At 44.5% G+C, this 14,432-nt stretch overlaps 1 protein-coding gene across 1 annotated transcript; it reads right to left on the bottom strand.

Annotated features, from left to right (window-relative positions):
* Nucleotides 1–11,989: 11,989 nt before the first annotated feature.
* Nucleotides 11,990–12,955, bottom strand: LOC140128725 (olfactory receptor 10C1-like). Its single transcript, XM_072150423.1, has one exon. It carries the CDS (start codon nucleotides 12,953–12,955, stop codon nucleotides 11,990–11,992), a length of 966 nt encoding a protein of 321 aa, XP_072006524.1.
* Nucleotides 12,956–14,432: the final 1,477 nt, after the last annotated feature.

Raw genomic sequence — 14,432 nt, 5'->3', positions numbered from 1 at the left:
GTGATGGTAGAACCTCCTCTCCTCTAGGTGTAGAGGATGTCCCCTGTCTATGGTGATGGTAGAACCTCCTCTCCTCTAGGTGTAGAGGATGCCCCCTGTCTATGGTGATGGTAGAACCTCCTCTCCTCTAGGTGTAGAGGATGCCCCCTGTCTATGGTGATGATAGAACCTCCTCTCCTCTAGGTGTAGGGGATGCCCCCTGTCTATGGTGATGGTAGAACCTCCTCTCCTCTAGGTGTAAAGGTTGCCCCCTGTCTATGGTGATTGTAGAACCTCCTCTCCTCTAGGTGTAGAGGATGCCCCCTGCCTATGGTGATGGTAGAGCCTCCTCTCCTCTAGGTGTAGAGGATGCCTCTTGTCTATGGTGATGATAGAACGACCGCTCCTCTAGTCTAGGTGTAGAGGATGTCTCCTGTCTAAGTTAATGGTAGAATTACTTATGTTCGAGCTGCCAAAGATGACTATTGTCTATATCAATGGTAGAACTTCCTGTATTATAGGCCTAGAGTATTCCAACTTGTCCTGGCCACAAGTCTTGTTTTGAAGAGATCATTAACATACATTTAGATATATGTAATGAGCCCCACCCCTAAGTCAAATGTCCCAATTTGGTTCTCCACATACTGATAAATAGGAAATGTGAATTGATGCAGGCAAGAAGGCTACAAGAGCCATGTGACTGCCATATCATGGAAGAAATAAAATTCATCCTATAAAGCAAATCCCTGTTGCAAATCATATGTTTCAATAAGCCCTTAATAACGTTGCCTTGTATAATGGCAAACGTCAAAAAATAGATTATGAGAATCTATTCCTGTCTTGATATATCCCATAATTTTATTAAATCGGAAGTTTAACCAAGTAATTGACTGTTTAGGGCACATTTGTATTATCAATTTATATGGCCCAACTGCATTTCTCTACATTTATCTACATTAAACTTAATTGGCCATTTTTCAACCAAGGCTTCCAGCCATCTCTGTAGTAATATACTATCCTCCTCTGTATATATTACTTTACAGAGCTTAGTATCATCTGCAAATATTGATACTCTACCGTGTAAACCCACTACAAGGTCATTAATAAAAATATTATGGCCTCCACTGGTAAATTCAACCCAATCTGAGATTGCGCCATTAATGACAACCCTTTGTTTTCTATATGTAAGCTAGTTGCTAACTTAAATACTCAGCAGTCTGATTTTGTATACCAACTTTTTCATATAGTAGAGTATCAAATGCCTTGGAAAAGTCTAGATACACAACATCCAAAGCTGAAACCATTAAAATTATGATCCAATTCTTATCACATTACATACTTTATTTAACTTTGTCCTTGAAATTAAATGTGTTTGATAAAGTTTCGTTATGCATCAAAAAAACTTTAATAATCTCTTAACAAAATCTAATCTTCAGAAAAAAAAACTTTTCATAAGTTTTCCCTATATAGCAGTTACATATACAGAAGAAATTCTTTGTCAGTGATTATTAGAAGTTAGTTAGAACACAAGAGAGAAGTGTGGTAATGCCTGGAACTTTCTATCGACTTTCTGATTTTTCTAGATAATAAATGTAACCAATAAAGTTTCATTTTTTTTCTGAAGAAACTTCCAGTGATCTTGTAACGATGATTGTTAGACGTTTCCTCCAGAACACGGGAGACACATGAGGTAGTGGCTTATCTCCCACAATCCCTTGGCTCTGCTGTGGTCCTCACACAGGATTTTTACTTTCCACTGCTGCTGTATACTATTTTATTTGTTTCATTTATTTAGATATGAAGGAAGAGGAAAGTGAGAATTGCAATTATCTTCTCCTAATCCTATATAGTTGATTAGCCTCCAGCCAGACGCTGGTTTCTTGGCCTACTACTCCAAGGTTATGGATGAAATTTATAAACTTTCTGTTCTGCACAATTATTTAAAATGAAAGATAATAAAAGGTATGTCTTAAAGGGAACCTGTCACCACATTTGTACAAATACAGCTAGTGGCCTAGTAACTGACACCTGTCAGTAATCTGACCCCCTTCTTTTAGCTAAAATTGTTTCCCTCAGATCCCCCTAAAATCAGACTTATAAACTGTCCTGGTATGTAGGGATCTATAGAGAGAGTTGGGGTGTGGCCTAATGTTATGTGACCAGGGTGACGTCATCATAGGTCCTTTAACCTCTGAACATTATCAAATGCTACACCATGCACATATCAAACCACATTAAAAAATCACAGCATTCCTGCGTGGACTTCTACTACTCTCCGTGCAGGCTGCTGTGATTTCATGAGATATATGCTTGGTGTACACTTTGCTTATGAGGCTAAAGGACCTGCGATGATGTCACCCTCGTGACACGACAATACTGCTGCATGCATAGAAAGCATGGGGAGGAGCTGCTGGATTCAGCCCAAAGAGGCTGTCGCTATAGACATCCTTAGATAACAAGTAAAATTATTAAGCTGAATTTATCCAAGAGTAACAATTTTTAGCTAAAAGAAGCGCATCCGTTAGTTCGTAGACCTCTGTATTTGTGAAAAACTTGGTGACAGGTTCCCCTTAATTTACATCACCATTGAATAAAAGGTCTTAATGCCTTTGGTTTAAGTACTTCTTTTTCAATAGTGTTTCCATGTTTTGGAATTTAATACATTCATGGTAACCCAACTTAATAAAAAGACTTAATGGGGGTCATTTACTAAGGGCCCGATTCACGTTTTCCTGACGTGTTACCCGAATATTTCCGATTTGCGCCAATTGTACCTGAATTGCGCGCGACGGAAATCGGATCCGCTGGATCGCGAATGGGCCGGGTAAGTAAATCTGCCCCAATGTATTTAGCCAAACACCAAACCAGGTCACTGTCATGCCTCTGGTTGTTCACTTGCCTTACCCTTAATAGAAAGAACATTAGACCTCCTTTATCTGCATGTCTAAAGATCTAAATGTAGCCTATTAAAATGTGTTTAGCAGATTAATGAACTGACGACAAATGGGCAGATAACAGCAACCCCCCCCCCTATGCATTCCTCTACCAGAAACCCTATAACAGCATCTGCAGAAGGTGCAGCTATCAGAAATTGTACAGTAGAAATCATGTCCTGATGTGAGCACCCACACTAAAGGCTTTTATCTTAAGGGCACCTGTCAGAGCTATATGCCTCTGTGCCCTCAGTCGAGAGATTTCCGCTCCTGCACAGGTGCACAGTGAAGTCGGCATACTACACCCCGGCTGCACTGCACATTTCCTGTGGGTACGGTGTTTTCACAGTAGAGTCGGGGGTTAGTGTTAACTTACTAACAACAGATCGCCCCAAGATGCTCCACATCCTACTGAATAATGGTGGGAACATTACGTTTTCAGATTGTTTTGTTCAGTTTTATTTCTTTTGTACCTCAAAAGTTTTTGAATGTTTTCTTCTGGCTGTGATGTCCTATGACAGATGTGTGTCCACTTGTAATCCTCTCTGCTACTCATCCACTGTAACAAGTCAATTGTGTGTGAAAAGGTCTAGCATCACTATTGGAAAGTCCTCTATAGCTTCTCCTGAAGTGAGGACCCTTCCTGGGTCTGACATAGATACCCCCCTTACCGACAACCCTCCCCTAGCTCTGAATTGCTCCCACAGCCCACATCATATTTTAATCTCCTATGTCGCACAGCACTTATAACATTCTGTTTATTCTTATAATAACCATCCAGTTTCCCAACACTCCCAACTCCACATCAACTGCCGCAAGAACAGTCCCGGGCATTAAATAAAAAAAAAAAATCACTACCAATAGTCATTAATATAACAATAGAATGTGTCTCTTGTCAGGCCTGAAATTTAATTGGACAAAATCGACAATTTTACCTTTAGATTATATCGATTTGAGAAGTGTAGGAGATTAAAAAGTATAAATGGAGAATCAGGACTTTGAATATTTAGGTATAAAAGTAGGAAAATATCCAAATAAATGTTTTGAGAATAATCTCACTCCATTGATACAGAAAATTAAGAAAAAAAATGAAAGTCTGGATAAAGCTCCTGATCTCACTAGCTGATAGATTTGCATTGATAAAAAAATGGTCAGCAGCCCCAAGAATCGTTGAAACTTTGCTGAATGATTTAGGGTAAAGGGTAAGGAAGGGTGGTTTTGCATTGTTAAATATTTTATATCTGCAATTTTTTTAATATTTGGTGGTAGGGTATCATTCCACTTTAACCAAAGCTATTACACAGAGAGCTAATATAGACAAGGATAATGGCTTAGTCCTTCTTGATTCTGGGGTTTTGACCTCGATACTACTGGCACAAATCCCTTTAGGTAAATATATTAACAAAGACTGGGAGTGGTGTGAGCAGGCGGCTGGTATGTTTAATGGGATGACTCGGACACTTGCACAATAGTGGTTTTTGAAAAAAACGTGGTATGAATTTTGTCTCACAAATTTTTGCAAATAGTAAATGAAAATCATTAATGAAGGATCTTTTTGTTATTGAAAATAAATATTTAATTGTGTACAACTATTTCATAGCGTTAGCACTATGGGTGATAATTAGAGATGAGCGAACATACTCGTCCGAGCTTGATGCTCGATCGAGCATTAGCGTACTCGTAACTGCTCGTTGCTCGGACGAGTATTTCGCCCGCTCGAGAAAATGGCAGCTCCCGCCGTTTTGCTTTTTGGCGGCCAGAAACAGAGCCAATCACAAGCCAGGAGACTCTGCACTCCACCCAGCATGAAGTGGTACCCTTACACGTAGATAGCAGTGGTTGGCGGGCCAGATCAGGTGACCCTGGGATAGACTAGCCGCTGCCCGCGCTGCTCGGATCATTCTCTGTCTGGATGCCGCTAGGGAGAGAGCTGCTGCTGCTCAGGGAAAGCGTTAGGGTGTTCTATTAGCTTACTGTTAGGCAGGAGTGATTCTAAAAGAACCCAACAGCCCTTCTTAGGGCTAAAATAACGTTATAATTTTTTTTTTTTTTTATTTGCAGCTAGTACCATATTGTGAGGAATTAGCAGGGGGACTTGCTACCGTTGTGTTTAGCTCTTAGTGACACACATATCCACCTCAAACACCAAAGTGGGAAAATTTATTAGGGGTTTGAGTAGAATTAGGCACAGTCTGCCAGTTTCTTTTTATTTTACGTTTATTTTTTTCATAACTCAGCGTCATCTCATCTGGCATAGTAGTGTGCTGTAATACTTGGCTAGAAAATAGCCATAGGAGAATACAAACGTCTTAATTACGCCTACAGTAGCGTTATATATATTTGATTTCTGGTTGATCTGCTGGTGGCTGTACTTGCTGCAGTGCATCTACTATCAAATTGGGAGCAATTTGGAGTCAGACTTGCGACCACTGTGTTTTAGTGACGCACATATCCATCGCAAAGACCGAAGTGGGAAAATTTATTAGGGCCCGGGGTTGTATTTCAACTAGGCACAGTCTGCCATTTCCTTTTTTATTTTACGTTTATTTTTTTCATAACTCAGCGTCATCTCATCTGGCATAGTAGTGTGCTGTAATACTTGGCTAGAAAATAGCCATAGCAATAGGATAGCATCGTTTGGTTTTAAAAACTAAAAAACACAAAAAAAAAACAAAAAAAAAAAATACAAGTTATAACTCTCATTTTCAAAATGTTTAACCCGAGGGCTAGGGGTAGAGGACGAGGGCGGGGACGTGGGCGTCCAACTACTGCAGGGGTCAGAGGCCGTGGTCCTGGGCGGGGTGAGACACCACCTGCTTATGAGGGAGCAGGGGAACGCCGCAGAGCTACACTCCCTAGGTTCATGTCTGAAGTTACTGGGAATCGTGGTAGAGCACTGTTGAGGCCAGAACAGTGCGAACAGGTGATGTCGTGGATTGCCGACAATGCTTCGAGCAATTTGTCCACCAGTCAGTCTTCCACGCAGTCCACCCATGTCACCGAAATCGGCACTCCTCCAGCTCCTGCACCTCAGCCTCCTCCCCCCCAGTCTGCCCCCTCCCAGCAAAATTTGCCATTTGAACCGGCATACTCTGAGGAACTGTTTTCTGGACCCTTCCCACAGTCACAAACCACTTGTCCGGTTGCTGATGAGCAATTTTCCGATGCCCAGGTTTTCCACCAGTCGCAGTCTGTGGGTGATGATGACCTTGTTGACGTAGTGGAAGAAGTGTGTAAAGAGGTGTCCGACGATGAGGAGACACGGTTGTCAGACAGTGGGGAAGTTGTTGTCAGGGCAGGAAGTCCGAGGGGGGAGCAGACTGAGGGATCGAAGGATGATGAGGTGACAGACCCAAGCTGGGTTGAGAGGTCGGGTGAACACAGTGCTTCTGAGACGGAGGAGAGTCCTCGACCAGAACAGGTTGGAAGAGGCAGTGGTGGGGCCAGACGGAGAGGCAGGGCCAGAGCTGGTGCATCAGCGCCAAATGTGTCAACTAGTGAAGCTCCCGTGGCGAGGGCTCCTGCGGCGAGGGCTAGATTTTCAGAAGTCTGGAGGTTCTTTAAGGAAACACCGGATGACCGACGGACTGTGGTGTGCCACATTTGCCAAACCAGGATCAGCAGGGGTTCCACCACTACTAGCTTAACTACCACCAGTATGCGCAGGCATATGAATGCTAAACACCCCACTCAGTGGCAACAAGCGCGTTCACCTCTGGCCGTGCACACCACTGCTCCTTCCCCTGTGTCAGCTGATAGTCAGCCCCCTGCCCAGGACCCTGCCACAAAAACCCCATCGTCACCTCCACGATCCTCCACAGCATCCACCAGCGTTCAGCTCTCCATACCCCAGACGCTGGAGCGGAAACGCAAATATAGTGCAACCCACCCGCACGCCCAAGCCCTTAATGTGCACATCTCCAGATTGCTAAGCCTGGAGATGCTGCCCTATAGGCTAGTAGAGACCGAGGCCTTTCGCAGCCTCATGGCGGCGGCCGCCCCTCGGTATTCGGTCCCCAGCCGCCACTACTTTTCCCGATGTGCCGTCCCAGCCCTGCACCAGCACGTGTCAGACAACATAATCCGTGCCCTGACCAACGCCGTTTCTGACAAGGTCCACCTGACCACGGACACGTGGACGAGTGCTGCCGGGCAGGGCCACTATATATCTCTGACGGCACATTGGGTTAACTTGGTGGAGGCTGGGACCGAGTGTGACCCTGCGGCTGGTCATATACTGCCGACACCGAGGATTGCGGGGCCTACCTCGGTCCAGGTGTTTGAGGCCTACTATGCCTCCTCCTCCTCCCACCCCTCCTCCACCTCCTCCTCCGAACGACCATCCGTGGGCATGGCGCCATCAGTCGGTAGCTCTAGGCACAGCAGCAGTGCCGTCGCTAAGCGACAGCAGGCGGTGCTCAAACTGCTGAGCCTAGGCGATAAAAGGCACACCGCCCAAGAACTATTACAGGGCATCACGGCGCAGACTGATCTGTGGCTGGCACCGCTGAACCTGAAGCCAGGCATGGTTGTGTGTGACAACGGCCGTAACCTGGTGGCGGCTCTGCAACTCGGCAGACTGACACATGTGCCATGCCTGGCCCATGTGTTAAATCTGATAGTTCAGCGTTTCCTCAAGACATACCCCAATCTGTCTGATTTGCTCACGAAGGTGCGCCGCATCTGTGCGCATTTCAGGAAGTCCAGCACAGATGCTGCCACTCTCAGGGCAGCGCAGCGCCGCCTCCAACTGCCCGCTCACCAACTGTTGTGCGACGTGCCCGCGAGGTGGAATTCAACACTGACCATGTTATCCAGAGTTTACCAGCAGCGCCGAGCGATTGTAGACTGCCAGATGTCAAATTCCACCAGAACTGGTAGTCAGGTCAGTCAGCTTCCTCAAGTCTACAATGAGGAGTGGACGTGGATGTCTGATATCTGTCAGGTGCTGAGTAACTTTGAGGAGTCAACACAGATGGTCAGTGGCGATGCCGCCATCATCAGCCTCACCATCCCGCTGCTTGGCCTGTTGAAAAACTCTCTGGTCAGCATGAAGTCGGAAGCTTTGCGCTCCTCACAAGAGACAGGGGAAGAAGATTCCCTTGTTGATAGCCAAAGCACCCTTAGGTCTGTTTCTCAGCGCATATCGGAGGAGGTGGAGGTGGAGGAGGATGAGGAGGAAGAGGAGGAGAATGTTGGCGAGACACAAGAGGGGACCATTGTTGAGTCCTACACTGTTGAGCGTGTATGGGCAGAATAAGAGGAGTTGGAGGAGTTGGAGGAGGAGGAAATGGACAGTCAGGCCAGTGAGGGGAGTGAATTCTTACGCGTTGGTACTCTGGCGCATATGGCAGATTTCATGCTAGGCTGCCTATCCCGTGACCCTCGCGTTCAAAGAATTTATTCCAGCACCGATTACTGGGTGTTCACTCTCCTGGACCCACGGTACAAGCAAAATCTTTCCACTCTCATCCCTGGAGAGGAAAGGAGTGTGAGAATGCATGAATACCAGCAGGCCCTGGTGCACAAGCTGAAACAGTATTTCCCTTCTGACAGCGCTAGCGGCAGAGTGCGTAGTTCTGCGGGACAAGTAGCGAGGGAGAGTAGGCGAGCAGGCAGCTTGTCCAGCACTGGCAAGGGTACGCTTTACAAGGCTTTTGCCAGCTTTATGTCACCCCAGCAAGACACTGTCACCTGTCCCCAGTCTCGGCAGAGTAGGGCTGATCTTTACAGAAAGATGGTGAGGGAGTACGTAGCTGACCATACCATCGTCCTAAATGATCACACAGCTCCCTACAACTACTGGGTTTCAAAGCTGGACATGTGGCACGAACTGGCGCTCTACGCCTTGGAGGTTCTTGCCTGCCCTGCCGCTAGCGTCTTGTCAGAGCGGGTTTTCAGTGCAGCTGGTTGCATCATCACCGATAAGCGTACACGCCTGTCGACTGACAGCGCTGACAGGCTGACGCTTATCAAGATGAATAAAGCATGGATTTCTCCTAATTTCAAATCTCCAGCAGGTGAAGGAAGCTCAACCTGAATAATTTATCCACTCCTCCTCCTCCTCATTTTCCTCCTTCTCCTCCTCTTTCTACAGTAAAGCAGAGGAAACTGGCTGTTTTTTGACAGGGCCCACTGGCTCTAGGTATAGTACTTTATGCATTTAATTTTTCTGGAGGGCCACCGACACGGTCCTCTGTTTTAAACAATTTTTGGGAGTGCCACATACAGGCACTCAATCTATTCCATTTTTCTGGAGGGCCACCTACCTGCTCCTCTGGTTTAAAAACTTTTTTGGACTGCCACATACAGGCACTCAATCTATTCCATTTTTCTGGAGGGCCACCTACCTGCTCCTCTGGTTTAAAAACTTTTTTGGACTGCCACATACAGGCACTCAATCTATTCCATTTTTCTGGAGGGCCACCTACCTGCTCCTCTGGTTTGAAAACTTTTTTGGACTGCCACATACAGGCACTCAATCTATTCCATTTTTCTGGAGGGCCACCTACCTGCTCCTCTGGTTTGAAAAATGTTTTGGACTGCCACATACAGGCACTCAATCTATTTCATTTTTCTGGAGGGCCACCTACCTGCTCCTCTGGTTTGAAACATTTTTTGGACTGCCACATACAGGCACTATCCAAATTGAATTGTCTCCATAGCAGCCTCCACACGTTGTCTCCATTGCTACCTCCAAAAGTCGTCCATATAGCTGCCTCCATACATCGTCCCTTTATCAAACGAGGTTTGTCAGGCCGAAATTTGGGTTGTTTTCATGGATTCCACATCAAAGTTGTTAACTTTGTCGCCACCCTGCTGTGTTATCCACAAAATACACTGGCAAACTTTTACCATTTACGGATATTATTTCAGCGCTTCTTGCGCATCTGTTTACATTCCCCTCACCCGCCATATCCTAAACTTATAAGAACGCTACTACACTTGATCTTATACAAAAGGTTCTTAGAAGTGCTGTTTGGGGAGTAGCCTAGAGACAGGGGCTTGGATTGGCGAAAGCTCGCCTAGCAGCGGAGCGCCAGCTCCATGCGCATCATGCGCTTCTTGCGCATCTGTTTACATTCCCCTCACCCGCCATATCCCAAACTTATAAGAACGCTACTACACTTAACTTGGTGCAGGCTGGGACCGAGTCTGACCCTGGGGCTGGTCATATACTGCCGACGCAGAGGATTGCGGGGCCTACCTCGGTCCAGGTCTCAAAGGCCTACTATACCTCCAAATCCTCCCACCCCTCCTCCACATCCTCCTCCTCCGAATTACCATCCGTGGGCATGGCGCCATCAGTCGGTAGCTCTAGGCACAGCAGCAGTGCCGTTGCTTAGCGACAGCAGGCGGTGCTCAAACTGCTGAGCCTAGGTGATAAAAGGCACACCGCCCAAGAGCTATTGCAGGGCATTCCACATCAAACTTGTTAACTTTGTCGCCACCCTGCTGTGTAAGCCACAAAATATACTGGAAAACTTTTTTCATTTACGGATATTATTTCAGCGCTTCTTGCGCAGATGTTTACATTCCCCTCACCCGCCATATCCCAAACTTATAAGAACGCTACTACACTTGATCTTATCCGAAAGGTTCTTAGAAGTGCTGTTTGGGGAGTAGCCTAGAGACAGGGGCTTGGATTGGCGAAAGCTCGCCTGGCAGCGGAGCGCCAGCTCCATGCCAAGAACCAACTAACATAGTTTTAACTGCAGCACCTTTAATCTACTACTAGTTCACTGCCTCCATACATCGTCCCCTTATCAAACGAGCTGTGTCAGGCAGAATTTTGGATTGTTTTCATGGCTTCCATGTTAACTTTGTCGCCACCCTGCTGTGTAATCCACAAAATATACTGGCAAACTTTTATCATGTACCAATATTATTTGAGCGCTTCTTGCTCACCTCCTTTGGTTCCTCTCTGCTACCCATTGGTTTGAAGCCTGAGTCCATTTAGGGTATGTCACCATGCCACTCTCTAGCCTTCCGCTGCTGCCGCTGCCTCTGCATGCCGTCCCCTATAGTGTCAGGGTCAATTATTGGATGTTTTAGATGCTATCTAGCTTCATTCTGTCACTCTGTCATGGCCATGCTGTTGGCCATAATTTTGGCATAATGGTGCATTTAAGCAGCCTCAGAGGCATCCATGCATGCTGCCCCTGCTGTTTCCCGTCCATTTCCGTGGTGTTTCCATCCTTTTCTGAGGTTCCCAGGTGTTTGGCCAAGCTTCCCTGTGCAGAGCCTTGGTTCCCTTGAAAAATGCTCGAGTCTCCCATTGACTTCAATGGGGTTTGTTACTCGAAACGAGCACTCGAGCATCGGGAAAAGTTCGTCTCGAATAACGAGTACCCGAGCATTTTAGTGCTCGCTCATCTCTAGTGATAATCAAAAGGAAATAGAGTTTTTGAAGGGACTATATGGCACGTAGAGATATGAATCAAAAATAAACTCTTGTCCAATATTTTTTTCCCCCAAATCTTATCGTCTTAGCAAAGAGAAATGGTCACCAGAAGTGGGCACACCCAGAGAGAATCGTTAGTCTTGTATTTTTGTAAATATTGAATTCTTATCACCTTCAAAAGCCTTAAAATTAATACAATTTAAGATAACTCATAGATGATACTTTTCTCTGAAAATCATTAGTTATTTTTATAAAAGGTAAAGAAGTTCAGTGCCCTAAGTACCATATAATAAATGTAGAGTTATTGCATTTGCTACAGAATTGTAATATTATTCTTCAATCTTGGGAATAAATCCATGCTGAAGCATATAGGACTTCCCAAATTCCACATAGTTGGCTCTATAGATCAGAAAGTTTTTATTACAAGAGCTTTATGTATGTGTGTAAACCTCCCAGCTTTCTTTGAGAGAGGATAAAGAATCTTGAAAAAAATTGGATAGTATCTTGGTGTGTAAGATGGTTATTCCTTTATTTTTTGCCCCGAACCAAACAGTTGGTGGGGGAAGGGGATTATATTTTGTGATATTTCAACCTAATATTATATGGATTACCCTTTTATATATGGGAAAAAATATTTAATAAATAAATTAATTGTCCAAACTAATCGTCGAGATCACAATAGAAGCTTCAACTTATTTAATGCTTCCTTAAAGTCTCTGTTCCTCAGGGTGTATATGATGGGGTTAAGCATTGGGGTCAGCACAGTATAAATCAGGGAGAGGATCTTGCCTATGGTCAGTGATTGGTCTCTTTTCGGAAAGATATAAACCATGATCAATGTCCCGTAATATATGGAGACCACAATGAGGTGGGAGCTACAGGTGGAGAAGGCTTTATGTCTTCCGGTATTGGATGGGATCTTCAGGATGGTGATGACAATGTACACATAGGACGTCGCTATTATTATAAATGGTGAAATTGCAAAAAAAAATCCTATTATGAAGCTTTGTATATGAATCAGGGATGTATCGGAGCAGGAGAGCTGCAGGATCGGTTCTAAGTCACAGTAGAAATGGTCAATGACGTTTGGTCCACAGAAAAAGAGATTGCATATAGAAATTACATAGATAAAGGTCCCGATGTAACCCATCACCCAAATTATACAAATTGCTATCACACATAACATATGATTCATGATAGTGTTATAACGGAGGGGGTTACAGATGGCCAAATATCGGTCAAAGGACATAAATGAAAGGAGAAGACATTCTGAGAACACAGAGTTAGCAAAGAAAACAAACTGTGTGATGCATCCGCTGAGAGTGATTGTACTTCCTCCATGCAGGACAGTGTGAAGAAGGACGGGGACAATGTCTGTGGTCAGCAGGAGGTCAAAAATCGATAGTTGTGTAATGAAGAAGTACATGGGGGACTGAAGGGTTTTACTCACTAGATACAAGACCATGATAAGAAAGTTTCCTGATATTGTCCCACAGTATAGAAGAACCAGGAGGGAGAAGAAGAGAAGTTTGTGATTTTGAAGATTAGGAAATCCCAGAAGGAAGATGGAGGTGATATTATTGGTAGTTTCTAAGCCCTTATGGTCAGGGTCCTCTCTTGTTCTATACCAGTCTGGCATCCAATCAGCTTTTTTTTTTTTACTTTGTTGGGTCTAGGAGATTGATTGCACATCAAAATTAATTATTATAATACATATTAGGATCAGCTGGAAAAGAGAATTAATACAGTTTAGGTGCCGCTTGGAGTGGCAGCCCGTTACCGCGGCTCCTGCTCACCTATCAGCTCATTCTTTGTTTTTTTCTTCTATTACTTTACTCAAGAGAGATTGAACTATGAATAACGGACTAAGGACTTGGATTTGGACCCTTGCTCTACTTTGTTATAGTTTTTTAACTTAGAACTATACTAGTATCTGTAGAGCCTGTATGGAGCTGGGGGTCTTTGGTCTACACTAGGGAACTTCCTAAGACGTTTTTCAACTCTGTAGTGGACACCAGCCGTCTTCTTTGTCTGTTGTCTGTTGGGGTATCATCATCTCAGCTAAGAAGAGGAGCCAACTTGGCAAATGGACAAGGAAACACAGCTCTGTCCTGCGGGGGTCCTCTGGGCAGAGTGCAAGTGGTAGATGAGTGTGAGGAGCCACCTGCTCTGGAGATTGTAGTCATGAGGCTTCTACTAGAACATTGGATACATTTTAGTTATGGTCTCATCTGCACTAAAATCTCATCATACTTACAAGATAGTCTTCTACATCCCACACAGCATGCATCCAACAGATATCAGGTGACAGGTTACTATAGACAAAGTACTGTATATGCCATATATTTTTTTCAATGTCTGTGTTGTATGGTGTTTGAAATAAAGTATGTGAAACTTTACGTGGCTCCCTGCCAAATGCTTTAGCCTGAGCCCCAGAGAGGAAGATTTTAAATTACGGCTTCCATCTGATCCATAATATATTCACTGCTCATCACTGCTGGCTCCTGCCCCTTCCTAATCGCCACACTAAGATGCTGGTGGGAGAGATTGTCCACAGTGAGCTAACATGTCACTGAGGGATGGGAAGGGGCAGGAGCAAGCAGTGACAAGTACAGCAGGAATATATTATAGAGCAGACAGAAGTTGTCACTTAATTTTTGTTCTCTCTGGGACTCACTGGGGCATCTGGCAGGGAGCCAGGTACTATTATTCAGGCCTCTCAAAGTCACCTAAAAGCTGAATTTGTACCTCAAAAAGTAAGTCTTGGCGATTTTTTTTTTCTTAAATCCTCCTAACTTACTAGAAAAATGAAAGGATAAATGACAACCTTGAAAACATAAAGCAGACATATTGGGAATGTAAGTTATCAAGTTATTTTGGTGGTATGACTCAATGTCTGGAAAGCAGATACTTTTTAATTTTAAAAACAAAGACATTTCAGTTTTTGGCTACACGTCCGAATCCCAGTCCTCATCAGTCTTGCAGCTCATAGTGAGGTATACATGAATCCATGGGTGGCCATTTATAATATAACCATGAGGGGAATGTATTTAAAATAATCATGATGGGGATGTTTGGGATGAATTCCCTGCAGGAGCTCACTGCATGGAGCGCAC

The sequence above is a fragment of the Engystomops pustulosus genome, chromosome 4 (genome assembly GCF_040894005.1).
Source record: "Engystomops pustulosus chromosome 4, aEngPut4.maternal, whole genome shotgun sequence".
NCBI classification, from domain to species: Eukaryota; Metazoa; Chordata; class Amphibia; order Anura; family Leptodactylidae; genus Engystomops; species Engystomops pustulosus.
Note: the sequence above shows the minus strand (reverse complement) of the source record. Positions and strands in the feature narration are given on the sequence as shown.